Genomic DNA, 27,254 nt, shown 5'->3' with positions numbered 1-27,254 from the left:
AATGGGACATGGTGTAAATAAACCAGTCCAGCAAAATCTGCCTTCCAAAAACCATACTGCGCACCTTTCCCTCTACGCCCTACTGTGTGCCCGTACAGTAGTTTACAGCCACATATGGGGTGTTTATGCAAACTACAGAATCGGGGCAATAAATATAGCATTTTGTTTGGCTGTTAACCTTGCTTTGTTACTGGAAGAAATTAATTAAAATGGAAAATTTGTCAAAAAATGTAAATTCTCAAATTTCATCCCCATTTGCCAATAACTCTTGTGCAACATCTAAAGGGTTAACAAATTTTGTAAAATCAGTTTTGAATACCTTGAGGGGTGTAGTTTCTAGAATGGGGTCATTTTTGGGTGGTTTCTATTATGTAAGCCTCACAAAGTGACTTTAGTCCTGAACTGGTCCCTAAAAATTGTGTTTTTGAAAATTTCTGAAAAATTTCAAGTTTTGTTTCTAAACTTCTAAGCCTTGTAACGTCCCCAAAAACTAAAATGACATTCCCAAAATAATCCAAACATGAAGTAGACATATGGGGAATGTAAAGTAATAACTATTTTTGTAGGTATTACTATGTATTATAGAAGTAGAGAAATTGAAACTTGGACATTTGCAATTTTTTCCAAATTTTTACTTCTTTTTACGAGCGTCATGAAGTACAATATGTGACGAAAAAACTGTCTCAGAATGGCCTGGATAAGTAAAAGCGTTTTAAAGTTATCACCACTTAAAGTGACACTGGTCAGATTTGCAAAAAATGGCCTGGTCCTTAGGGTGAAATATGGCTGTGTCCTAAAGGGGTTAAAAGCAGCCCTATGCATCTATCACTGTTAAACCGTAGATTCCATCCAAAATGCATTTTCAAAAGTTAGTCATCTCATTGGGAAGAAGAATGATCCAAACAAACCAAAATCATAGCACGTTGCTAATAATGACCAATGTCCACATGCAGTGGAGCCAGGAGCTGTTCCCATTTATGATCCCAGCTGAGTTACTAGTGAAAATATGTTTAGAACAGAATTTTAGGGTAACCTTTAGGCGTTTAACAGGGTTAGATGCATGTTACCCTAGGGACCATACCTCTACCACTGGGGTTAGGTGCCAGTTCCTCCCAGCTTGATGATGGAAAACAAAATGCATGTGCGATCATGATCCTATGTTGATTTTGGTACAGATGAGTCTGTTCAATGAGCCTTTAACATTGTCCGTGACTCTTTTTTTTCATTTTGGCTGATCATTATAGCGTAATGTTTTTTAACTGGTAGAAATCTACAATAAAATATACAAATATTTGAATAATACCTCTGTAGAGATAGGAGTAAATACTTCAAATGGGCTGTCTTTAGCATCATTGTTGATGAGTAGTGCATCAAATTCCTTGCCAACTTCAAAGTTCCCTGTTATGTGGTCAATGCTCAAAGCTGTGAAGAAATTGTGAAGGTTGCAAGAATCTTACCCAACATTATTTAAAACATAGCAATATACTGCTGAATAAATATATGATCTAAGAAAGAATTTCATGCGGAAAACATGAAAAAGTGTAGACAATGCTTTAAAACCGGCTTGTGGATGGCAAACAGGCAAATAGAATAGTATTAGGCTAGTTTCCTATATAATACATATAGGAGTTTATGTATTAGGCTAGTTTCACATTTGTGGTAAGAGAGTAACCCTGGGTTCACACCTGAGCGTTCCTCAAACGCGCGTTTTACGCGCGTTTTTGTCGCGCGTTTTTATGCACGTTTTTTGTAATAGTAAACGCGCGTTTGACGCGCGTTTGTGTCATTGACTGCAGTGTCCTATGGCCACAAACGCGCGTCAAAACGCCCCAAAGAAGCTCAAGTACTTGTTTGAGTGTCGGGCGTTTTACAGCGCGTTCGTACGCGCTGTAAAACGCCCAGGTGTGAACCCTTCCCATAGGGAAGCATTGGTTTTCATGTCTTAAGCGTTTTACAGCGCGTTTGAACGCGCTGTAAAACGCTCAGGTGTGAACCCAGGGTAAGAGAGCCCTCTGGATCCTGCATTGCCAGACGGTTCTGGAATGCTCGCTGGCCCCATTTACTATAATGGACTCCAGTTGAGATCCAGCTGCTACCTGACAAATATGCAGAGAATCAACCAGACAAAACATGCTGCAAATTTTAAACCAACCTTAGAGGTTTAGCAAGCAGCATTGTTTACTATTTTTTTATATACATTATGTTGTGAACAAGAGAATTTTGCTACTCATTAATATACTTTTTTAACGCAGAAATTTTCTATTGTATTATTTTTATTTTTTACTCCCTGCCTTCCAGGAGCCATAACTTTTTAATTTTTCTGATCACATAGCCGTATGAGGGCTTGTTTTTTGCAGGACAAGTTGTAATTTCTAATGGCAACACATAATATTTCATATTAGTGTGACGTGGGAAAAAAAAAAAATCCAAATAGGGGGGGAATAAAAAATAAAAATAAACGCAATTCCACAATTTTTTTTATGATTATTTTTTTTGGGATGTTTCCTACACAGTAAGGTCTCATGCACACAGCCGTTACCCGGCCGTGGCATATTGCGGCCCGCAAACAGGGTCCAAAACCGGAGCTGCAGTGCGTAACGGAGGCACGGAATCCCACAGAAGCACTATGGAATGCTTCCGTGGTGTTTCTGTCCGTGTCTCCGCACCGAAAATAAAAATAAAAAAATAAATAAAAATAATCTAACATGGTCTATTTTTTTGTGGTGCTGACGGATAACGGACCCATTCAAGTGGTCCCCAATGCAAATTGTGGTCCCCAATGCATGGAACGGCCGCACAACGGCCGTGTACATGATGCCTAAAACTGATATGTTAACCTCAGGGTTAGTACGATTAGTGCACTACAAAATTTTTAGCATTTTTCTTATAGTTTAATACTTTTTCAAAAAGTAAAGCCCTGTGTAAGGGTTCATTGTGGGGTGTAGTTTTTATTGATACTCCAGCTCTAGAGCACTGCCCCAGGATTTTTATCAGAAAAAAACTGAGCTCCAACCTCTATAAACATATCTAAAAAAAATTATCAGCACAAAAAAAGTACAAAAAATTATTTCTGGGTAAAGGGTATTCAAGTTGTCTGTTAAATGGTGAACTTACCTTCACTTCCTCCAAGAGTTGCTAGTCGGAATGCTTCCTTGTAAGTTAAAACGTGATGACTATTTTCAGTTTTTATTGGGTCATTTTGTGTATCTCCATTTATTCGATTTGGTGTAATCTTTCCTTTCTTCTTGCTTTCTATAACATTATTGTCCTGTTCTCTTTTTGATCTTTCCATGAAAAGAATTTTTGAAGTTTCAATTGCTTTCCGGATAGTGTCAAGTAACGATATGGAATACCCACCTGCAATATCTAATGGAGAGATTTATATTTTTATCTGTTTTTACAATAATTCTTTCATGTCTGCATAAAGGAAAAGATATAAATCAATGTCAATAGTATATCTTTTAGAATTTCCATAAAAATCATATCTAGGACCCTTACCAGTCCCAAGCCCCACTTTTACTTTATGATTTAGAGCATTTCGAACATCAAGGTGACCACTGCACAATCTGAAAGAAGCAGAAAGGATATATGAATAACTTTCCCAGTCAAAAGTTCTAGCCTTATATCTTGCTAAACTACATTCTTGCCAGAATAGAACAAAGCTGGGGCTAACAAATATACATTTTTCAAAATGACAATGTCATCATTTTAATACAAAAAATAACTATGTACCAATTTCCTCCCTTGCTGTAAGGGCTCGTTCACACAAACGTGTGCTGCCTTTTGCCCTATTGTGGACCGCAATTTGCGGTCCACAGCACGGGCATGGGCTTCTCACGTTTGTGTGAACGAGCCCTAAGGCCTAGTTCACACGAACATTTTTTTGCGTTTTTTTGTGTTCTATATACGGTCCGTATACGGAACCATTCATTTCAATGGTTCCGCAAAAAAAACTGAATGTGTTCCGTATGCATTCCGTTTCCGTATTTCCGTTTTTCCGTTCTGTTGAAAGATAGAGCTTGTCCTATATTTGGCCGTAAATCACGGATCGTGGCTCCATTCAAGTCAATGGGTCCGCAAAAAAAACGGAACACATACGGAAATGCATCCGTATGTCTTTCGTTTCCGTTCCGTTTTTTCTGAACCATCTATTGAAAATGTTATGCCCAGCCCAATTTTTTCTATGTAATTACTGTATACTGTACATGGCATACGGAAAAACGGAACAGAAACGGAAACACAACGGAAACAAAAAAACGGATCCGTGAAAACCGGACCGCAAAACACTGAAAAAGCCATACGTTTATGTGAACTAGGCCTAAGGCTGGGGATGTGTGTCTCATGACATTGCATCTAATGATTTTCCATGGTGTCACAGTGCGACACACAACATGTCATGGCTGCGACGCAACAATCGCACTCGTAGACAATGCAAGTCAAGTGCAACTGCGACTTGCCTGCGACTTTGTGACTTTCATACTTAAAATTAAATTAATACTTTCTGTTTTCACAGTTAGAAATTGAAAAAATATATACTTTTGTTGTTGATCACAGAATTTCTCATGAAGTCTTGAGGCAAAAACTACAGACAGATACTTACACCAATCTATAGTTTACTTAGGGTGCTTCCACACTTTATTTATTTTTGGGGTGGCGTTGTTCTGGCTTGTAAAAATTGCCATGTAATTCCTGCATTGTTTACAAGCATGCATTTTTTAAACAATTTTTTCCTATATAGAAGTCTATGCCTATTCCTATACACCTAAAAAAAAGGCCACAACAAGCTTCAATTAAAAAATAATAATAATAATAAAATGGCTTAAAACATAACTACAAAAACACAGTGGGGAGATTTATCAAAACTGCGGCAAGGAAAAACTGGCTTAGTTCCCCAGATTCCAGAGCTCTTTTAGAAAATGAAAGGTGAAATGAGATTGGTTCCTATGGGCAACTAAGGCTGCTTTCACACTAGCGTTCGGGTTTCCGTTCGTGAGCTCCGTTTGAAGGAGCTCACGAGCGGACCCGAACGCAGCCGTCCAGCCCTGATGCAGTCTGAATGGAGGCGGATCCGCTCAGACTGCATCAGTCTGGCGGCGTTCAGCCTCCGCTCCGCTCGCCTCCGCACGGACAGGCGGACAGCTGAACGCTGCTTGCAGCGTTCGGGTGTCCGCCTGGCCGTGCGGAGGCGTGCGGATCCGTCCAGACTTACAATGTAAGTCAATGGGGACGGATCCGTTTGAAGATGCCACAATGTGGCTCAATCTTCAAGCGGATCCGTCCCCCATTGACTTTACATTGAAAGTCTGGACGGATCCGTCCCAGGCTATTTTCACACTTAGCTTTTTTTAGCTAATATAATGCAGACGGATCCGTTCTGAACGGAGCCTCCGTCTGCATTATTATGATCGGATCCGTTCAGAACGGATCCGCCCGAACGCTAGTGTGAAAGTAGCCTAAGCAAGTTGTCCTTTACACCAGTTTCGATAAGTCTCCCTCAGTGTTTTAGGGTGTTTTATAATTCCTGTTAACCATGTTCTTCTGACTTTTTTCCCCTATAAAGATGATGTTAAAACCCAAGAAAAATACCAAAAGCTTTAACAATTAAAAAAAAACACCAAAACACCACCTAATTAACAAAAATGCTAGTAGCAAAAAAGAAAAACACTTTTGTATCCTGCGAACACAACAGATGTAGCCTGGGTTTTTACAGCAAAAAGAAAAAACACAAAAAAAACACAAAATAAAACAGCTGCTAAAATGGAAAAAAATGCACTATACTACATTACCATTAAAAATCTGTGTGAACCCACCCTTAGGGCTCATGCAGAGGACCATAGTCTGTTTTGCAGTCCGGAAAACATGTATACCGGCTGTGTGCGTTCCGCATTTTGCAGAACGTAGCATCCTGCCCATAATAGAACTGTCCTATCCTTGTCCATAATGCGAACAAGAATAGAACATGTATATTTTTGCAGGGCCACAGAATAGAAATACGGATGCAGACAGCACACGGTGTGCAGATCAGATGCGGACAGCTCATGGTGTGCGGATCGGATGCGGACGAAAAATACGTTGATGTGCATGAGCCCTTATAGTATGGCAAGCTACAGGAAAATTGCAGCGAACGTTCTTCTTTTGCAGATTGCCTGCTGTAGTTCACGATCACTAATAATTTATTCATATTCGCATTCCCCATGTAATAATTCATTCATAACTCCTAGTAGTAATAATAAAGTAATGGCACATCACAGTCATAAGAATAGATGCTCCGTTATTGTTGTTTAAGGGGGAATGCAAGTAGTTGATATGACATACATGTCAGGGTAAGGGCTCATGCACACAACCCTACTGGCTCAGTGCCCATTCTGCAGACCGCTATTTGCACGGTCACCGGTCGCGTGCACTCCGTATTGTGGTGCGGTCCCATTGACTTGAATAGGTCTGCGATCAGCAAGATATGGCAAAAGATAGAACATGTTTTATCTTTTTGCTGTGCAGAGGCATGGACCTAAAAGCCCATGGAAGTACTTTGTAGTGCTTCCGAAGGCTTACAATCCGTGCATCCACTCTGCAAAAGATAGGCAAAGTCCTATCTTTGGTCAAATCTTGCAGATAGCGGACCCATTCAAGTCAATGGGATCGCACCACAATTTGGAGTGCATGCGACCGGTGACCGTGAAAATAGCGGTCTGTAGAACGGGCACTGAGCCAGTACACTTGTGTGCATGAGCCCTTACCCTGACATGTATCTTATAGCAACTACTGTTTACGGGCCACAATACTAGCACCACAGCCATACGGTCGTGTGCATGAGCCCTGAAGTCCTCTTTAAATGTTTAGATTGAATTATATTACTTATACATTGCTTGTAAATTCCATATACTGAAATGAACTTACGAAATATTTGAATTAGGACAATGGGATATTGCCGTACCCCTTTCTCTAAACACATGTAGCTCCTCATTGGTCAGGTAGCAGCCGTGAGCCATAACTGTCTAAAATAACAAACCAAAAGGAAAAGAAAATGTATCCATAATATACATATCAGGTGGCAATGACTACACTATATTGATTAACAAACGAATACTCTTTTTCAGTAGCACAACACAATGGAAGAACACAATGGCACACTTTTGACTCCACTTTCACAAACTGATGTGCGTGGTGCAAATGGCCATAAATTCCAGTGCAAATAGCTAATAAATATGTTGTACTTTAGATATACTATTTTTGGTAAAATGCTCCAAAAGGGGTAAAATGCAGTTATAAATGTGAGATAGTGTTTTGACACCCTTACTGAAGCATTGATAAAAGTACCAAATTATTATTTAGACCAGTTAGGACCACACCAGGAGCCAGTGGTAAAATAGCATGCCCAAAAAGAGGGAGTGGTGTGGGACGGCCCCCAGGCTAGTCTCATTTATCATTTTCGATGCCTGCTTTAGGCCTCATGCACATGACCGTTGTGTGCATCCGTGGTCATTGTGCCGTTTTCCGTTTTTTTTCACGGACCCATTGACTTTCAATGGGTCCGTGGAAAAATCGGAAAATGCACCGTTTGGCAGCCGCATCCGTGATCCGTGTTTCCTGGCCGTGAAAAAAATATGACCTGTCCTATTTTTTTCACGGCCAACGGTTCACGGACCCAGTCAAGTCAACGGGTCCGTGAAAAATCACGGATGCACACAAGATTGTTATCCGCGTCCGTGATCCGTGTCCATTTTTTCCTATCATTTTAATGGCAAACTTGACTTAGATATTTTTTTCAATTTTCATGTCCGTGGATCCTCCAAAAAACAAGGAAGACCCACGGACGAAAAAACGGTCACGGATCACGGACCTACGGACCCCGTTTTTGTGGACCTTAAAAAAAAACGGTCGTGTGCATGAGGCTTTATGCGTGGAAAATAGTCAAAATTTAAGCCAGCAAGGAAGCTGGCATAGATTTAGACCAGCCTTGGATGCACCGAAGTAATGTAGAGGCCAGCGCCTCTTCATAACTTTGGCGGATCCACCGCCAGCGCACGTCTTAATAAATTCCCCCTAAGAGTTGCTGTACTTTTCCATTACAGTAAAGATATTTTTGGCATCAGTTGGTATTACTCTTCTTCCTTACAAGAGTCTATTTGATTTATGCTATCAATGAGTAATGCTTCACACTGAAATAAAATTGAGAATTAATAATTAAACTGTAGCTTTACTTGCTAATTATCTTCAGTTAACTGAACTACACCTATCAAATATTGCATTGCTATTTGGGTAAAAATGACGTTAAGCGTTGTGGGGCAGTTAACCCAGAAAACAGGAAAGGAGACAATATTTCGACTTACCTTATTTGTCAGAAGTTTATTTCTATTATACACCTCAGTATAATTTTTGTAATCGGGAAACAGTTTCAGGACCTCTTTAATTTCTGCAGGACTCTCACTGATGTGACTCTAAGAGACAATTTAGAAACTTAACAATTGGTGAAAGTGTAGCATCTTTATAAAATTAGATAACTATTAGGCCTAGTTCACACAAACGTATGGCTTTTATAGTTTTTTGTGGTGCGTTTTTCACGGATCCGTTGTTCCGTTTTTGAGTTCCGTTGTGTTTCTGTTTCTTTTCCGTTTTTCCGTATGCCATGTAAAGTATACAGTAATTACATAGAAAAAATTGGGCTGGGCATAACATTTTCAATAGATGGTGCTGCAAAAACGGAACGGATACGGAAGACATACGGATGCATTTCCGTATGTGTTCTGTTTTTTTTGCGGACCCATTGACTTGAATGGAGCCACGGAACGTGATTTGCAGCCAAATATAGGACATGTTCTATCTTTCAACGGAACGGAAAAACGGAACTACAGAAACGGAATGCATACGGAACAGATTTCGTTTTTAATGCGGAACCATTGAAATGAATGGTTCCGTATACGGAACACAAAAAAAACGACCTGTACATTCGCAAAAAACAACTGTTACGCCCAAGGATCACAGTGGGATCACATTGTAGCGATGCTAGAGTAGAAATGAATGAGGTTGCTGCAACCACAACCCCAGAATCACAAAAAATTGCAGTGCTGAGACCCCATTCATTCCTATGCCAGCATCATTACGCCTCATTCACTCATCAGTGATATCCGTCAATGATTGTGAGCCAAAACCAGGACTGGAGCCTCCACAGACATAAGGTATAATGGAAACCTCTGCTCCTGTTCTGTGTTTAGAGCTGCACCTGGTTTTGGATGGAAATCACTGACCAAACACTGAGGTGTGAAGGAGGCATTACACTGCTTTCCCGCTGTGATCCTTGGGTGTGACAGCTGTTGCATGAACAAGATCACCGTATAGCCGAATCCTAAAAATAATGTAATTTACGCTGCTTTCACACAAGCCATGCCAAACAGGTGCTATCTGAGTTTAGAATAAACAGTACATGGACCCATTAAAGTCAGTGGGAGTTATTTATCAAGGGACTTGCAACCGGGAAACAGGTATACATTTTGGAAGAAAAACTACCCCTGCCAGGGAAATGCCCCTTATTTATGACAAGTTGCATGCATTGCCATACATTATCTGAATCTTATAGCAACTTAGAGGGGAATCTAAGGCCATAAGTCACTGAGAAAGGTGCACCACAATGAATTGCAACTGACAACACTGGCTAATCCCTCAAGCTGATGTTAAGAACTGAGACTTTAGCCAATGTATTCCTGTTACTGTCAAGGTATCTCAGTGTGGCATGGGTTCCTACCACTAGACTACCTACGGTGTGTGAACACGGTCTGAGAGGTGCTAAGATACAACCTACAGCCAAGCTCCCACATACCTCCATAGTGAGATCCCTCATGTAGCGGGAGAGATGATAAGGCTGTGAGCCCCACCTATAACAGGCCATGTGACACAGGCTACCAGGTGCAACAGAATGCTACCAGCAGTACGCAATGGCACATTCTAAACATATCAAGAAAAATAACTGAAATAAAGTGGCCTGAGGCTAGGTCTACACGACGACATTTGTCGCACCAATGTCGCGCGACAATTTTTATAATGGCAGTCTATGGTGTCGCACTGCAACATGCGACATGCTGCGACTGCGACGCGACAGTCGCAGAAAATCCATTCAAGATGGATTTTTCTGCGACTGTCGCGTCGCAGTCGCAACATGTCGCATGTTGCAGTGCGACACCATAGACTGCCATTATAAAAATTGTCGCGCGACATTGGTGCAACAAAATGTAGCGCGACAACTGTTGCGCGACTTTTTGTCGCGCGACAAATGTCGTTGTGTAGACCTAGCCTAAATGGGAGGAAATGCTCAAAAAACTCAAGCACTGTGGTGTGTTTATAACCGGGGGAGCAATTCCTCCGCATGTGATCCGTCGCTAACGTCAATCCCCAGCAAAAATGCATACAATGGAGGATGTCGGCAGTGGACCACATGCACCACAATGGCATCCTACACAAGATGGGATAATGTGTGGATGCAAATATAAAAATACATAAATCACTGCGAAAGGTCCACCACAATGATATACAACTGACAACACTGGCTAATCTAAGGCCACCATAAAAAGCCAGTCTTAGTAAATGACCCCCAGTGGGTGAACTCACATATCTCATATGTTTTTTTCCACTAACCATCTGACAGATCTGAGAATATCACAACGTGCTCTATTTTGCTAGTTTTTCACATTGGACTTGTCTATTTAAAGAAAACATATCAACAAAAATTTGATCTGCCAGTTAACCCCTTAAGGACCCTGCCATTTTTCACCTTAAGGACCCAGTCATTTTTTGCAAATCTGACATTGTCTTCTTATGTGGTGATAACTTTAAAACGCTTTTACTTATCCAGGCCATTCTGAGATTGTTTTCTCATCACTTATTGTACTTCATGACAGTGGTTAAACTGAGTAAAAAAAAATGAATTTTTATTTATAAAAAAATTGGGAAAAATTAGCAAAATTTCCAAATTTCAATTTCTCTACTTTTATAATAGATAGTATCACCTCAAAAATGTGTTATTACTTTACATTCCCCATATGTCTACTTCATGCTTGGATCATTTTGTGAATTTTATTTTTTGGGGACCTTAGAAGGCTTAGAAATTTAGAAGCAAATCTTGAACTTTTTCAGAAAATTTCAAAAACCCACTTTTTCAGGACCAGTTCAGGTCTGAAGTCACTTTGTGAGTCTCACATAATAGAATGTTTTTTTGACATCATGTCCCATTTAAAGCCCCCCTGATGCACCCCTAGAGTAGAAACTCCAAAAAAGTAACCCCATTTTGAAAACTACGGGATAAGGTGGCAGTTTTGTTGGTACTATTTTAGGGTACATATGATTTTTGATTGCTCTATATTACACTTTTTGTGAGGCGAGGTAACAAGAAATAGCTGTTTTGGCACCGATTTTATTTTTTGTTATTTACAACATTCATCTGACAGGTTAGATCATGTGGTATTTTTTTAGAGCAGGTTGTCACGGACGCAACAATACCAAATATGACAAAGCATTTTTGAAAAAAAAAAGATTTTTTAGTGTCTCCACATTCTGAAAGCCGTAGTTTTATTTATTTTTTGGGTGACTGTCTTGTTTTGATTGGTACTATTATAAGGTGCATATGACTTTTTATCGCTTGCTATTACACTTTTTGTGATGTAAGGTGACAAAAAATGGCTTTTTTTTAACGGTATTCACCTGAGGGGTTAGGTCATGTGATATTTTTTATAGAGAAGGTCATTACAGACGTGGCAATACCTAATATGTATACTTTTTTATTTTATTTAAGTTTTACACAATAATATCATTTTTGAAACAAAAAAAAAATCATGTTTTAGCGTCTCCATATTCTGAGAGCTGTAGTTTTTTCAGTTTGGGCGATTATCTTAGGTAGGGTACCATTTTTGTGGAATGAGATGACGGTTTGATTGGCAGTATTTTGGGGAGCGTATGACTTTTTTATCGCTTGCTATTACACTTTTTGTGATGTAAGGTGACAAAAAATTGCTTCTTTTACACCGTTTTTATTTTTAAAAAATTACGGTTTTCATCTGAAGGGTTAGGTCATGTCATATTTTTATAGTGCAGGTTCTTACGGACGCGGCGATACCTAATATGTATACTTTTTTTATTTACTTAAGTTTTACACAATAACAGCATTTAAAAAAAAAAATATATATATATATATATATATATATATATATGTTTTAGTATCTCCATAGCCATAGTTTATTTTTTTCTGGGCGATTGTCTTCGGTAAGGTCTCATTTTTTGCGGGATGAGGTGATGATTAGATTGGTACTATTTTGTGGGGCATACGCCTTTTTGATCGCTTGGTGTTGCACTTTTAGTGATGTAAGGTGACAACCCAAAAAATTTTTGCACAGATTTTATTTCATTTTTTGGACGGTGTTCTCCTAATGGGTTATGTCATGTGATATTTTCATAGAGCTGGTCGATACAGATGCGTCGATACTTAATATGTCTACTTTTCTTTTTTTCCCTATTTTTTAAAATTTTTACAATTTTACAAATTTAAGTCAATGGGTCAGTGAAAACAATACTGCACAGAAGCCATCCATGTGTGGACCTTTTTTCACTGATGGAGTGTAAGGCTGAGTTCACACGAGCGTGACAGATTTGGTCCGGATGCGTTCAGGATGCGTTCAGTTAAACTCGCACCATTTTGCAAGCAAGTTCAGTCAGTTTTGGCTGCAATTGCGTTTAGTTGTTCAGTTTTTTCCGCGCGGGTGCAATGCGTTTTGATGCGTTTTTCACGCGCGTGATAAAAAACTGAAGGTTTACAAACAACATCTCCTAGCAACCATCAGTGAAAAACGCATTGCATCCGCACTTGCTTGCAGATGCAATGCGTTATTAACGCAGCCCCATTCACTTCTATGGAGCCAGGGCTGCGTGAAAAACGCAGAATATAGAACATGCTGCGATTTTAAAGCATTGCAGAACTGATGCATGAAAAAAAACGCTCATGTGCACAGCCCCATTGAAATGAATGGGTCAGGATTCAGTGCAGGTGCAATGCGTTCACCTACTGCATTGCACCCGCGCGGAAATCTCGCCCGTGTGAACTCAGCCTTAACAGGTGTGCAATCCAGTTTTTCTCCCTGATGTGAAAAACCGATGACATATTGATGCCACACTGAGGGAAAAATATAGTAATTGAACGCAGTCGCAGAAAAAAATTTAAAAGATTGGAACCTGCTATGGGATTTGCGAAATCGGTACACAGACTACAAGAAATAGATGTGTGCATGACCCCAAAGCAATGTGCAATCAGTGAAAAATACAGATAACATAGGGAAAAACCCATTGTGTGCATGAGCCATTAGACAACTGGCTGGAGAAGGACCTTCCCTTTCTGGGATGTCTGCGGTAAGACAAAAAGAATGCTAATGTCTCGTTCACATCTCCGTCCAGCAGATCCTGCCCGATGGATTCTCTAATTGACTGCCAGATCCCCATAGACTTTAATGAGGTCCGGTGGCGATCTGGCAGCTTTCTGGCATAAATGCTGTTTTCAGCTAGACAAAAACCATGGCATGCAACGATTTTTGTCCAGCCAACAGATGGCATTTTTGCCGGATCAGGCAGCCAGATCTGCTTGATGTAGATGTGAACGAGGCCTAAGCCTGAACCTTTGGCAAGCTCGGGGGCGGATTGGGAACTTAAAGTGGCCCTGGAAAAAATACTAAAAGTGTCCCCGTTTTGTCCAAATTGATGGAAGGGAGGGCCAACACAAGTAGGCAGGGCCAGCAATACCATAAATGCGGCACATTATAACACGCCAACAGAGCCAAATATCACAGTCTATCACAACATACTGCCAGCAGCACAAAATACATCCCCATAAACTTCCACTGGCCGGCCATGAGGAGGGCTCAGACGGCCCTCTTGGGTATCGGCCCACCGGGAAATTCCCCTGTAAGGTCTATGGATAATCTGCCCCTGCTTGAACTTCTCAGTTTCTAGACGAAAATGGAACAGATCAGCAGGGATTAACCTTTGTGCAGGATTTCATAGCCTTTTATTTCAGCAGAAAATCCTGCAGGATGACAAACTCCGGAGAAAGATTATATCCTGTTTAAGGTTCATGCACACAACTATTGGCTGTTTTTATATGGTTTCCAGTGGCTCAAACCTCACTTCAACACAGTACGGTGCACACTCCAACAGACACACCCCTATGTCTTTGTGTGAAAAAAATCTATATTGTAAACAATAGCTGGTTGGCACGCAATATCTGGGGTTGCATAGATCACTCCATTTATAGTTCTTAAACTATCTATTTTAAAAAAAAACTCTAAATATGCATTATTAAACAACAATAAAACAAAATATCCAATACTGCGCAGTATTCAATTAGACCACCAGGTGTCACTTTGGTATTTTCTATAGATGGGTTTATCTAAGAACAATATTCCTAAAAACAGTTATATTATTAAAAACCATCGTCCTCCATTAGTTAACTCCTTGTTGTCTTGCATTCATAATCTTTGCTTAGTGGTCAACAGCGCTAACAAACTTGCATCACTTGGTAGTCAGTTAGTATTGTTAGTCTCTTTGTTACATACAAAGTGCAGAAAGTGCTTGAGACACACTTGTTCGTTTCAGTACGTTGCCCACTCCTATGTCTGTGCTGGGCTCTTAGCCGATGCTGCAATCTCCTCTCTCGCTCTGCTCTGCTCCAAAACAACGAGCAGAGCGAGAGAGGAGATTGCAGCATCGGCTAAGAGCCCAGCACAGACATAGGAGTGGGTAACGTACTGAAACGAACAAGTGTGTCTCAAGCACTTTCTGCACTTTGTATGTAACAAAGAGACTAACGATACTAACTGACTACCAAGTGATGCAAGTTTGTTAGCGCTGTTGACCACTAAGCAAAGATTATGAATGCAAGACAACAAGGAGTTAACTAATGGAGGACTATTATGGCTTTTAATATTATAACCATTGGCTGTTTTGCAGTCCCCAAATTGTGAATCCGCAAAACACGAATACCTGACATGTGCATTCCGCATTTTGCGGAACAGATGCGGACCCAAACCACACTTCAGTTATTTGGTCAGTTATTTCCATCAGTTAGGGCTCGTTCACACGAATGTATTTTGCATTCCGTATACGGGTCGTTTTCTGCGTTCCGTTTACGGTCTGTATATGGAACCATTCATTTCAATGGGTCCGCAAAAGATGCGGACAGCACTCCGTTGCTCCGTTCAGTAACCCCACAAGAATTATGAGTCCTGTCCTATTTTTTCCATTTTGCCGACAAGAATAGGCATTTCTATAATAGGCCTCCTGTTCCATTCCGCAAATTGCGGAAGGCACACGGGCGCCATCCGTGTTTTGCGGATCAGCAATTTGCAGACCGCAAAAAACGGCACGGTCGTGTGAACGAGCACTAATTGTGAGCCAAAACCAGTAGTGAAGCCTGCTCAGAGATAAGGTATAATGGAAGGATCTGCTGTTCTGTATATTTGACCCGCACCCGATTTTGGATCACAATAATTGATGGAAATAACTGACCAAATAACTGAAGTTGCACATTTAGCCATTTCCGTCTTTTTGAAAAAAAAAGTCCTGCATGCAGTAAGTTTGAACTCAGCTCAACTTTTATTCATTTATAGATTTACTGTTCCTTTAACCCCTTCAAGACCAAGCTAGTTTTTACCTTCAGGACCAGGCCATTTTTAGAAAATCTGACATGTGTCACTTTATGTGGTGATAACTTTAAAACGCTTTTACTTATCCAGGCCATTCTGAAATTGTTTTCTCGTCACATATTGTACTTCATGACAGTGGTAAAATTGAGTCCAAAAAATTGCATTTTTATTTATAAAAAAAATTAAAAATTTACTCAAAATTTTGAAACATTTCCAAATTTCAATTTCTCTACTTTTATATTAGACAGTAAAACCTCCAAAAATAGTTATTACTTTACATTTCCCATATGTCTACTTCATGTTTGGATCATTTTGTGAATGACATTTTAGTTTTTAGGGACGTTAGAAGGCTTAGAAGTTTAGAAGCAAATCTTGACATTTTTCAGAAAATTTCCAAAACCCACTTTTTAAGGACCTGTTCAAGTCTGAAGTCACTTTGTGAGGGGAGGGGTTGGAGGGGTTAAAAAAAATTATAAAAAATATAACTCACCTCATCCACTTGTTCACAAAGCCCGACTCATCTTCATTCTTCTTCTTTGAGGACCTGGGAGGAAAAGGACCTTTGGTGACGTCACTGCACTCATCACATGGTGATGGACCATGTGATGAGCGCAGTGATGTCACCAAAGGTCCTTTTCTCCCAGGTCCTCAAAGAAGAAGAAAGAAGACAAGCCAGGCTGCGCGAACAAGTGAATGAGGTGAGTTAAATTTATAAAAAAATTTTAACCCCTCCATCCCTAATTTACTTAGCATTCTGTATTAAGAATGCTATTATTTTCCCTTATAACCATGTTATAAGGGAAAATAATAAAATCTACACGACCCAAACCCGAACTTCTGTGAAGAAGTCTGGGTTCGGGTCTGGATACCAAACACACATTAAAACGCTTTGCACTTGCGTGAAAAAATAGCGCATTTTCCCGCGACGCACCCGCATCCTATCTCGCCATCACACACGACGCCCGTGTGAAAGAGGCCTTAGATTGATACTATTTTGGTGGGGAAACACCTTTTTGATCGCTTGGTGTTGCACTTTTAGTGATGTAAGGTGACCAAAAATTTTTTTTAGCACTGTTTTTATTTTACTTTTTTGACAGTGTTCACCTGAGGGAGTTAGATCATGAGATATTTTTATAGACCTGGTCTATACGAATGTGGCGATACGTAGTATGTCTACTTTTCTTTTTTTAATTTTTTTTTTTACTTTATTTTGAAAAAAGGCAGCTTTTTTTTTTTTTTACTTGAAACGAAAAAAAATTATTATAAAAAAAAACTTTTTTTTGCCACTTTATTTTACTTTTTATATTTGTCCCACTTTGGGACTTCGCCTTTTCAGGGTTTGATCCCTGTTTCAATTCAGTACAATACATTCTGTATTGTACTGAATATTTTTGTATTGTACTGAATTGAACTATCAGCGCCTCACACAGAGAGACGATGACAGTTGCCTAGGAGACCCAGCGCTCAGGCTGGATCTCCTGGGCTTCCGTAGGCTGGCAGCTCCAATGCCTGTGTAAGGCATCGGGGCTGCCATGGCAACCATCGATCCCCTGCCAGCGCAGTGCGGGGGAGGGCGATGGAGTCAGAGGGAGCCCCCTCCCTCTGTATACCCCGCACATGCCGCGGTCAGCGCTGACTGCCGCATGTGAAAGGGTTAATCCGCCGGCATCACTGCACACAGGGAAGGGGTTTAGTTCCCACTGATTTAAAGGGCTTTTTCGTTTTAGAAAATCCTTTTTGTTAGAAGGGTTCCCCTGGCAACAAGTTTTTGAAGGCTAAGGAGTTTTTCATTGTTCATTTCCTTCCTAATTGCAATTTTCTAGAGTCATAATTAACAATTCCCTATCATTTTGCTTCTGCAGAGTGCGGATAACTCCTTCGCCTAGATGCTGTGCTGCTGAATTAAAAAAAATCCAACAGAGCACTGCTCCTGTCTCTGATTACTCTCTTCCCTCCCCTCCCTTCTCCTATAGCCCCTTTACATTGCCCGATGCTCAGGCAGATTACAGCTAACGAGCGTTTGTACAAGTACTCGTTAGCGATAGTCTGCTGCTATAAAGGTGCCCAATTAGCTGATAAACAGGTGAAACGCTCATTTATTGGGTAATAGGAGGGGCAGACTGACCATTCGGGCATGGACCGAAGGCCCGCGGCCACTAGGGGTCCCGCTCACTCCTGCAGCCAGAGGTCGCAATAACTTTTACTCAGTGGCGTAATAAGGGGGGAGGCGCGGGGGGGCGGTCTGCCCCAGGTGCTGGCTCTTACAGGAGTGCCAGAAGCAATGAGCCTTCCATCAATATTGATGAAAGCGCTCATTGCTGGAGCGCACCGCTCAGCTCCCTGCGCTCCTCCCCTACTTCAGGCCGGTGGAGCTCTAAATGGTAGAGCAGGAAGACTTCTCCCTGCTCCACCATTCAGCCTGCAGATACGGATCGTGCTGCCGGCCTGTGTAGGTGGAGCCTGCAGACTGCAAATCTGAATAAGCCCGCCCCCACACAGTGCTGCGGGGCAATCTGTGCCTGTAGGGGGGAGAGAGGACTGTGAGCTTTAGGAACCGTACAAGGTTAGTAGTTACTGTGTTTTTGTTTTGTTTTATGTTTTTTTTTAACACAGAGGGGGCACAATGGGCATTTCTTCTCTGGAGGGGGCACAATGGCATTGCTAATGTGAAGGGGGCACAATGGGCATTACTGTGAAGGGGCACAATGGGCATTATTACTATGAAGGGGCACAATGGGCATTATTTCTGTGAAGGGGGACAATGGGCATTATTACTGTGAAGGAGGCACAATGGGGATTATTACTGTGAGTGGGGCACAAAGAGGGCATTACAACTGTGAAGGGGCACAGAAAGGGCATTACTATTGTGAAAGGGCCACAGAGAGGGCATAACTACTGTGAGAGGGGCACAATGAGGGCTTAACTACTATGAAGGGGGCACAATGAAGGGATAAGTACTTTAAGGTGGCACAATGTGGGCATAATGACTGATAGGGGGCACAATGTGGGCATAACTACTGTTGGGTGGCACATATCTGTACAAAACTACTGTGAAGGTTGTATAATGAGGGCAATACTACTGTGAGGGGGTACGATTTTTTAAAAAGTATTGGGGGGCAGAAAACAGGACCCGCCCCGGGTGCCAAACAACCTAGGCACGCCACTGCTTTTACTAAATAATACATTTTACTCCCTGGAAAAAGTCCCCCACATTCATCAGCGCAGTGAGCACTGTGAACAGCACGGGCAGCGCAGCGATGCTGCCTGTGCCTGAAATAACCAATAACTAAGCTTGGAGCTTTGTTATTGGTTAGGTATTTGGCGATACAGGTCGGGTCAGGCAGGAGAAGCCGGCGAGAGCTGGAAGGAGGAGGGGCCGACTCCCGGAAGTGGCTGTATTAAGGAGACCGGGGCACGCTGCCCAAGGGCATTGGGGAGCCGCGGACTCATGTGACTGGACTGGTCTGAGAGAAAAGCTGACCCTGTGACCCCCCGGCCGTGTTTTTGTGGCAGTGAAAAGCCCGGCCTGTCAGTCTTCAAGTAAGTAATTCCCCCCTCCCCAATCATGGTTCCGTCCAGTTTCACAGTTCTCTGCTCCCCCCTCCTCCTGTCACTCCACTAGTGACCCTGCTCCCCCCTCCTCCTGGAACCCCACTAGTAACCCTGCTCCACCCCCCAACTAGTGACCCTGCGTGTTCCTGTATAAAGAGGAGCCTGGCTGGAGTGTGGTGAGGCCTAGCTGTGTGTCTGTCCCTGTGTGTGTGGGTCTCTCCCTGTGTGTGTCCCTGTGTGTGTGTCTCCCTGTGTGTGTCTGTCCCTGTGTGTGTGTGTGTCTGTCCCTGTGTGTGTCACCATCACCATGCCCACAGTGTTCCTATGTCTTGACGCAGCTGCATCAGGATGTTCTGTGCGGGGCAAGAAGAAGAAGATGGAAAAGGAGGCAGCGCCGCCATCATGGAGTCCGTGGGAGAGACACAGGGAGGCACACTAAGGACGTAGGTAACACTACCACATTATCAGGACTAGTGTTATCTGTGTTTTCACATAGGACTCCAGATAACACTACCACATTATCAGCACTAGTGTTATCTGTGGTTTTACATAGGACTGCAGGTAACACTACTACATTTTTGTACTCAGAGAGTACACTGTATAGGGGGGCCACTGAGACTTTATCGCCCAAGGGCCCACATGAGCCTGGAGCAGGCACGGTGCGATATGTGGGGGTTGCTGTGTGTGGGTGTGGCTTGCCCGGGGGGCGGGGGCCCCATGAGTTGTCAGTCCGCCACTGGCCACTGCTGCTGACAAACAATGATTGTGTATGGGGACAAACTATGGCATTAGCAATCACTCCCCATACTGATGAGCAAGCGTTTGTCAAGAAGGAAAACTTCCTTCCCGACAATATTCTGCTCCATCAGGCTATGTAAAGGGGCCTTTAGTGTCATAGATAGCAGTAGGAAGTTGTATACAGCTGATGTATTCGGAAGAAGATATCCAAGGAGGACAGCTAAAACATGCAGTCCTGGCCAAAAGTTTTGAGAATGACACAAATATTAGCTTTCACAAAGTTTGCTGCTAAACTGCTTTTAGATCTTTGTTTCAGTTGTTTCTGTGATGTAGGGAAATATAATTACACGCACTTAATACGTTTCAAAGGCTTTTATCGACAATTACATGACATTTATGCAAAGAGTCAGTATTTGCAGTGTTGGCCTGTCTTTTTCAGGACCTCTGCAATTCGACTGGGCATGCTCTTAATCAACTTCTGGGCCAATTTCTGACTGATAGCAACCCATTCTTTCATAATCACTTCTTGGAGTTTGTCAGAATTAGTAGGTTTTTGTTTGTCCACCCGCCTCTTGAGGATTGACCACAAGTTCTCAATGGGATTAAGATCTGGGGAGTTTCCAGGCCATGGACCCAAAATGTCAACATTTTGGTCCCCGAGCCACTTAGTTATCACTTTTGCCTTATGGCACGGTGCTCCATCGTGCTGGAAAATGCATTGTTCTTCACCAAACTATTGTGGAAGAAGTTGCTGTTGGAGGGTGTTTTGGTACCATTCTTTATTCATGGCTGTGTTTTTGAGCAAAATTGTGAGTGAGCCCACTCCCTTGGATGAGAAGCAACCCCACACATGGATGGTCTCAGGATGATTTACTGTTGGCATGACACAGGACTGATTGTAGCGCTCACCTTTTCTTCTCCGGACAAGCCTTTTTCCTGATGCCCCAAACAATCGGAAAGAGGCTTCATCGGAGAATATGACTTTGCCCCAGTCCTCAGCAGTCCATTCACCATATTTACTGCAGAAGATCAATCTGTTGCAATCCTACAGGTTCACCTGAGTCAGAGGACAGCTGGCTGGAGGTGGGAGCCCAGTGGCAAGGACCGCAGGCAGGTTGTAGTTGCAGGAAGTCAGGCAGAGTCGTAATCGGTTGGCAGGCGGTGGGTCAGGGCAGGCGGCAGTGAGCATGGTCAGACAATCCGGATCGGGAACGGTGGTAGCAGTTTAGTTGGTAGGGACAAGCAGAAGAGTAGTCGGGGACAATGCCGAGGTCGGCAGCAGTCGAGTTTGTAGCAGTAGCAACAGAGGAACAGCGGTAGATGCAGCAGGATCAAGTCCAGAAGAACAATAACCAGCGGGGATCTGGTGCAAGAGGCTGGGCTTATAAAGAGGAAGTAGCAGGTGCAAGGAATCACAGAGATTAACAAGGCAAGGCTGGAACAAGGTAAATCAAAGAGTTCAGTAGAAGGAAAAGTCCAGAAGGGTTGGTAGTCTAGTGGCTAGAGCTACCGCCTGGGACATGGCCGGTCACAGGTTTGAATCCTCACACAATCTGTCCCTGATTTTTTTGGGGGAGAGAAGTGGCTTCTTTGCTGCCCTTCTTAACACCAGGCCATCTTCCAAAAGTCTTCGCCTCACTGTACGAGCAGATGCACTCACACCTGCCTGCTGCCATTTCTGAGCAAGCTCTGCACTGGTGGCACTCCGATCCCGCAGCTGAATCCTCTTTAGGAGACGATCCTGGCGCTTGCTGGACTTTCTTGGACGCCCTGAAGCCTTCTTAACAAGAATTGAACCTCTTTCCTTGAAGTTCTTGATGATCCTATAAATTGTTGATTGAGGTGCAATCTTAGTAGCCACAATATCCTTGCCTGTGAAGCCATTTTTATGCAACGCAATGATGGCTGCACGCGTTTCTTTGCAGGTCACCATGGTTAACAATGGAAGATCAATGATTTCAAGCATCACTCTCCTTTTAACAGGTCAAGTCTACCATTTTAACCCAATCAGTCTGACATAATGATCTCCTGCCTTGTGCTCGTCAACATTCTCACCTGAGTTAACAAGACGATTACTGAAATGATCTCTGCAGGTCCTTTAATGACAGCAATGAAATGCAGTGGAAAGGTTTTTTTTAGGATTAAGTTAATTTTCATGGCAAAGAAGGACTATGCAATTCATCTAATCACTCTTCATAAGATTCTGGAGTATATGCAAATTGCTATTATAAAAACTTAAGCAGCAACTTTCCCAATTTCCAATATTTATGTAATTCTCAAAACTTTTGGCCACGACTGTAGAGCGGCACAGCACAAAACAAAATAAAAAAATTACAATGAAAAAGCGAATTAAAAAGGGGCGCGCACACCTCCACAGAGGCAAAATCCAAATCCTCACCAGATGACAGATAAACAAGGAGAAGACAGCACTCCAAAAAAATAGAAGCTTTATTTACCCAATGTCAGCTATTGGCTGAATAAAGCTTCGATTTTTTGGGCGTGCTGCCTTCTCCTTGTTCATCCATGGAGGGCAGCTCACACAAGCTGTACATAGGGAGGAAAGCACACAATAAATGAAAATAAATGGAGGAATGAGGATTGCAGTCTAAATCTTCGTACAACCTTTGTACAACTCCCAGGTGTTCCTCTTTTGGAGGGACAGACCCTATTTTTGACCCAAGTCCCTCTGTCCCTCTTTGCTCCTTAAATGCCCCTCTTTTTCATCTGAGGTATAGAATTGCATTATTACATTTACAATATTGATCCAGAATGTGTTTATCTGGTTCCTGTCTATATATTAGACCATACCTTGTATATTATTTGATTATTTGATGCAATTTGGATTTTAGAAATTTCTATATTTGATCATTTTTGCATTATTGTATGCTAAGAAAATTATTAAATTGTATAAATATGCAGGAAAAATGGATCTTTCACACAATGAACCATAAGTGTCCCTCTTTGACGGTCCAAAAAGTTGGGAAGTATTCAAATGTGTCCGTGGCCTTTCATTTCCATCACAAAAGAAATATAGTATTACAGGTAACTCATCGAAATCAGTGAACTGCCCATGTAATGCACAGAGTGCTGGGTCCTCAAAAGGAAAGAGACGTTCTTTGTCGCCATACTTTGGTTTCATATAATTGATGGATTATAATGGATGTATTATGATTCCCTAAGGGTATTTGAAGAGGGTTTTCTAAACCAAACAACACCATTGACTACATTCTGATGAATTTGACTGCAAAAATACACGTATTGTATCCTGTAGTTTACATACTTATACCTGTATATGTAGGTCCTGCTCATCAGCAAACTTGCCAAGCTCCTTCAGTAACTTTTCACTGCAGGATATTGCAAACCGAGGAGTTATAATGGGTTTTACTCTGTTATGCTAAAAAAAAAAAAAAAAAAAAAAATAAAAAAAAAAGCCACAAAGATTACATTATTGAGATAATTACGGTATATAAAGAAGGTTAATTTGAAATGATGGGGTTGTCAGAATCTGTGTGCGTGGCATGCTTGGTATTGAGGCTTCATGGTTTTCAAATTGGCTTTATTTAGTCCCCCTTAAAAAAACAATGGTAGCAAAGTTGAGCATACATTTTTAGTATATAGCACATGGAATAAAAACTAAAATACCTGCCCATCAAGACTCTAACTAAACACAAGCATTTTTTTTTTCACATACAGTATAGAGCCAAAATTTTCAATTGAGGAAAAACACATCTTCTCACAAAATCCAATGTTTCTTTATTTCAAAATATTAAAAGCATCAGGAAGTCAAATACAGATAATGACACATTTCCGATAGATCAACCCGTCCTATTAATCATATCCACAAAGTCTGAACACAAGCACAACTTGAAAACACTAGTCCTTCCTTATCACAGTTTAGTGCTGCCATCTAGTAGCCTGAACTGGGATATACTAACAATGAGCCTGAAGGGATTGAGTTTAAAACAATGCTTTAGTTCCTCACATTTTTATGCAATAATTTTGTTCAACCCACTGAATTAAAGCTGAAAGTCTGAACACCTGCATCTGAATTGTTTTGTTCAAAATCCATTGTGGTAATGTACAGAACAAAAATGAGAAAAATGTTGTCTCTGTCCAAATATATATTGACCTAGCTGTATATTGCAAATTAAGAGCAATCATACCATATAATTTCTTCAGAACTCGTCTAGATAAAATCCAAAGTTTCTTCATTTCAGAATATTAAAAGCATCAGGAAGTCAAATACAGATGATGACACATTTTGGATAGATCAACCCATCCCAAAAAAAGCCACAAAGATTACATTATTAAGATAATTACGGTATATAAAGAAGGTTAATTAGAAATGATGGGGTTGTCAGGATCTGTGTGCGTGGCATGCTTGGTATTGAGGCTTCATGGTTTTCAAATTTGCTTTATTTAGTCCCAAAAAAACAAAACAATGGTAGCAAAGTTGAGCATACATTTTTCAGTATATAGCACATGGAATAAAAACGAAAATACCTGCCCATCAAGACTCTAACTAAACACAAGCATTTTAATTTTTTTTTAAATGCCGAGGCGGAATTTCAGTCCCAGTCCGGCGCTGTTGACATGCATTTAGGGCCCAGCCAGAGTCAATCTCATACTAAAATACAGTATATTTCCAGGTATTCCTCACTAGAGATGGCCTTGCGGTTCGCCCGGCGGTCGTTTTGCAGCGAACTTTCGCTGAACATGCGAACATATGGAGAAATTCAGGCCCGCCATATTCTTTTACATTATGAAGAACTTTGACCCATGACACATCCATCAGGTGGTACAGGACAGCCAATTGAGACATTTCAGCACATGGACATACCCCCTACCTTATAAATAAATCTGATCTTGCCGCCATTTTACATTCAGTGTTTTGCCAGTGTAGGGAGAGGTTGCGGTGTGGAGCAGGGACAGACTGTTAGGGACACCAAACGCTAGCTGATAGGCCTACGAAAGTCATTTTAAGGACTGGTATAGGTGTGCTATCTATATGTGTGATACACAGAGGGGTGCGATATACTTATAATATACTTTTATAATGAGTCAAAAAAACATAGATCTATATAGTGATCACCTGGAAGTCAGGGGCCTAGGGGCTAGGGGCTTACTAGGGCCATTTTTATATATGGTAAGGTTCCGGACGGGGTCGCTCTTATCAGGGCGGGTGGTCTGTGGTTAGGCTATCAGGGCCAGAATAGCACCCCCCTGTAGGGCAATATAAGGGACAGTTTTTTGCCCACCCTGTCCTTCAATACCACATCATCATCTAGCCCAGGGATAGATGGTTTTTGCTTTCCCTCCAGGATTCATGAATGTGCACTGGAACCCCCCGGATTGTGGTAGGACATATGGTTTCTGATTTGGTGCCGCTGAACACCTGATTTAGTGCCGCCGAGCACTTGTTATTGCCTACCACATCCATGCTTTTTGCTTAAAGGGGTTCTGCACTTTGTTTTAACTGATGATCTATCCTCTGGATAGATCATCAGCATCTGATCCGCGGGGGTCCGACACCCGGGACCCCCGCCGATCAGCTGTTTGAGAAGGCAGCGGCTCTCCAGCAGCACTGCGGCCTTCTCACTGTTTACTGCTGGCCCAGTGATGTCACGACTAGTATCAACTAGCGTGGGCGGGACTAAGCTCTGTTCACTTGAATGGGTGCCGGACCCCGGCCGATCAGATGTTGATGATCTATCCGGAGGATAGATCATCAGTTAAAACAAAGTGCAGAACCCCTTTAACTTTAATAATTTTATTTATTTTCATTTTGAGGGATATCTTTTCCATTCACACGTCCGCAAAATGAGTCCGCATCCGTTCCGCAATTTTGCGGAACGGGTGCAGACCCATTCATGTTCAATAGGGCCGGAATGTGCTGTCCACATCCGCATTTGCGGATCCGCATACGCATTTGCGGATCTGCACTTCCGCATCTGTGCTTCCGTTTCCGGAAAAAAATAGAACATGTCCTATTCTTGTCCGCAAAAGTATATACCAATATATTTTCTTTATAGTGCATTTGAGTACTGTATGGTGTATTTGCGCATGTGCGTACGCGAAAATTATATTGCCGATATTTTGCATTGAAAAAAATTATAAATGGAGATCGCAAATTCGAATAATACATCTGGTATGTCACTGTCCATGTTGTGGGACTATTTGTGCACTTCTAATAATTATTTCTTGGCTGCAAATATGAGCTGAAGGTTTTTCAGGTTCGCCTGCTATTAAAATGAATGGGACCCGTGGCAAACTTGCAGTTCGCGAACATTTGATCACTATTCCTCACTCTTCACCTCCTGTAGTAGTCCAGCTCTCAAGCTAATATCACGTCCTCTCTGAAATTGAACCTTTTAAAAGCTGAATTTTTGCATTCTACATCAACTAACCTACCTAAGGCCTCTTGCACACGACCGTATGGCTTTGGGCTCATGCACATGAACGTATTTTCTATCAGTGCCCGTTCCGTTTTTTTTTTTTTGCGGACCGTATACGAACCATTCACTTCAATGGATCCGTAAAAAAAACTTAAGGTACTCCGTGTGCATTCCATTTCCGTATATCCGTATTTCCGTTCTGCAAAAATATAGAATATGTCCTATTATTGTCCACATTATGGACAAGGAAAGGACTGTTCTATTAGGGGCCAGCTGTTCCATTCATGTGCATGAAGCCTTTTTCAGTATTTTGCAGTCCGAAAGAATACGGATGATGTCTGTGTGCATTCAGTGTTTAGCGGAACGGAACAGCTGGCCCCTAATAGAACAGTACTATCCTTGTCCGTTATGCAGACAATAATAGGACATGTTCTACCTTTGAACGGAACGTAAAAACGGAAATACGGAAATGGAATGCATACAGAGTACCTTCAGTTTTTTTGTGGATCCATTGAAATGAATGGTTCCGTATACGGAACGCAAAAAAACTGAATGTAAACGGAAAAACGTTCGTGTGCAAGAGGCCTAAGGCCTCATGCACACGACCGTTGTGTGCATCCGTGGCCGTTGTGCCGTTTTCCGTTTTTTTTCACGGACCCATTGACTTTCAATGGGTCCGTGGAAAAATCGGGAAATGCACCGTTTGGCAGCCGCATCCGTGAGCCGTGTTTCCTGGCCGTGAAAAAAATATGACCTGTCCTATTTTTTTCACGGCCAACGGTTCACGGACCCATTCAAGTCAATGGGTCCGTGAAAGAACACGGATGCACACAAGATTGGCATCCGTGTCCGTGATCCGTGGCCGTAGGTTAGTTTCATACAGACGGATCCGAAGATC

General features: G+C 41.8%; 1 protein-coding gene across 2 annotated transcripts in view; it reads right to left on the bottom strand.

Annotated features, from left to right (window-relative positions):
• GDA (guanine deaminase) overlaps positions 1–27,254 on the bottom strand; it is a 143,872-nt gene that overhangs the window by 12,191 nt on the left and 104,427 nt on the right. Inside the window, exons 7-12 of one of the 2 annotated variants that reach the window (XM_044272948.1) lie at positions 23,248–23,355; positions 8,331–8,438; positions 6,898–6,995; positions 3,499–3,566; positions 3,115–3,366; positions 1,304–1,422 (exon numbers count right to left, since the gene is read on the bottom strand). In XM_044272948.1, coding sequence (XP_044128883.1) covers positions 1,304–1,422; positions 3,115–3,366; positions 3,499–3,566; positions 6,898–6,995; positions 8,331–8,438; positions 23,248–23,355 — 753 coding nt within the window. The remainder of the gene's footprint in view (positions 1–1,303; positions 1,423–3,114; positions 3,367–3,498; positions 3,567–6,897; positions 6,996–8,330; positions 8,439–23,247; positions 23,356–27,254) is intronic. The other variant, XM_044272957.1, reaches the window with a different exon arrangement.

The sequence above is a fragment of the Bufo gargarizans genome, chromosome 1, assembly GCF_014858855.1.
Source record: "Bufo gargarizans isolate SCDJY-AF-19 chromosome 1, ASM1485885v1, whole genome shotgun sequence".
Lineage (NCBI taxonomy): Eukaryota > Metazoa > Chordata > Amphibia > Anura > Bufonidae > Bufo > Bufo gargarizans.
This window is presented reverse-complemented; position numbering and strand designations above follow the sequence as displayed.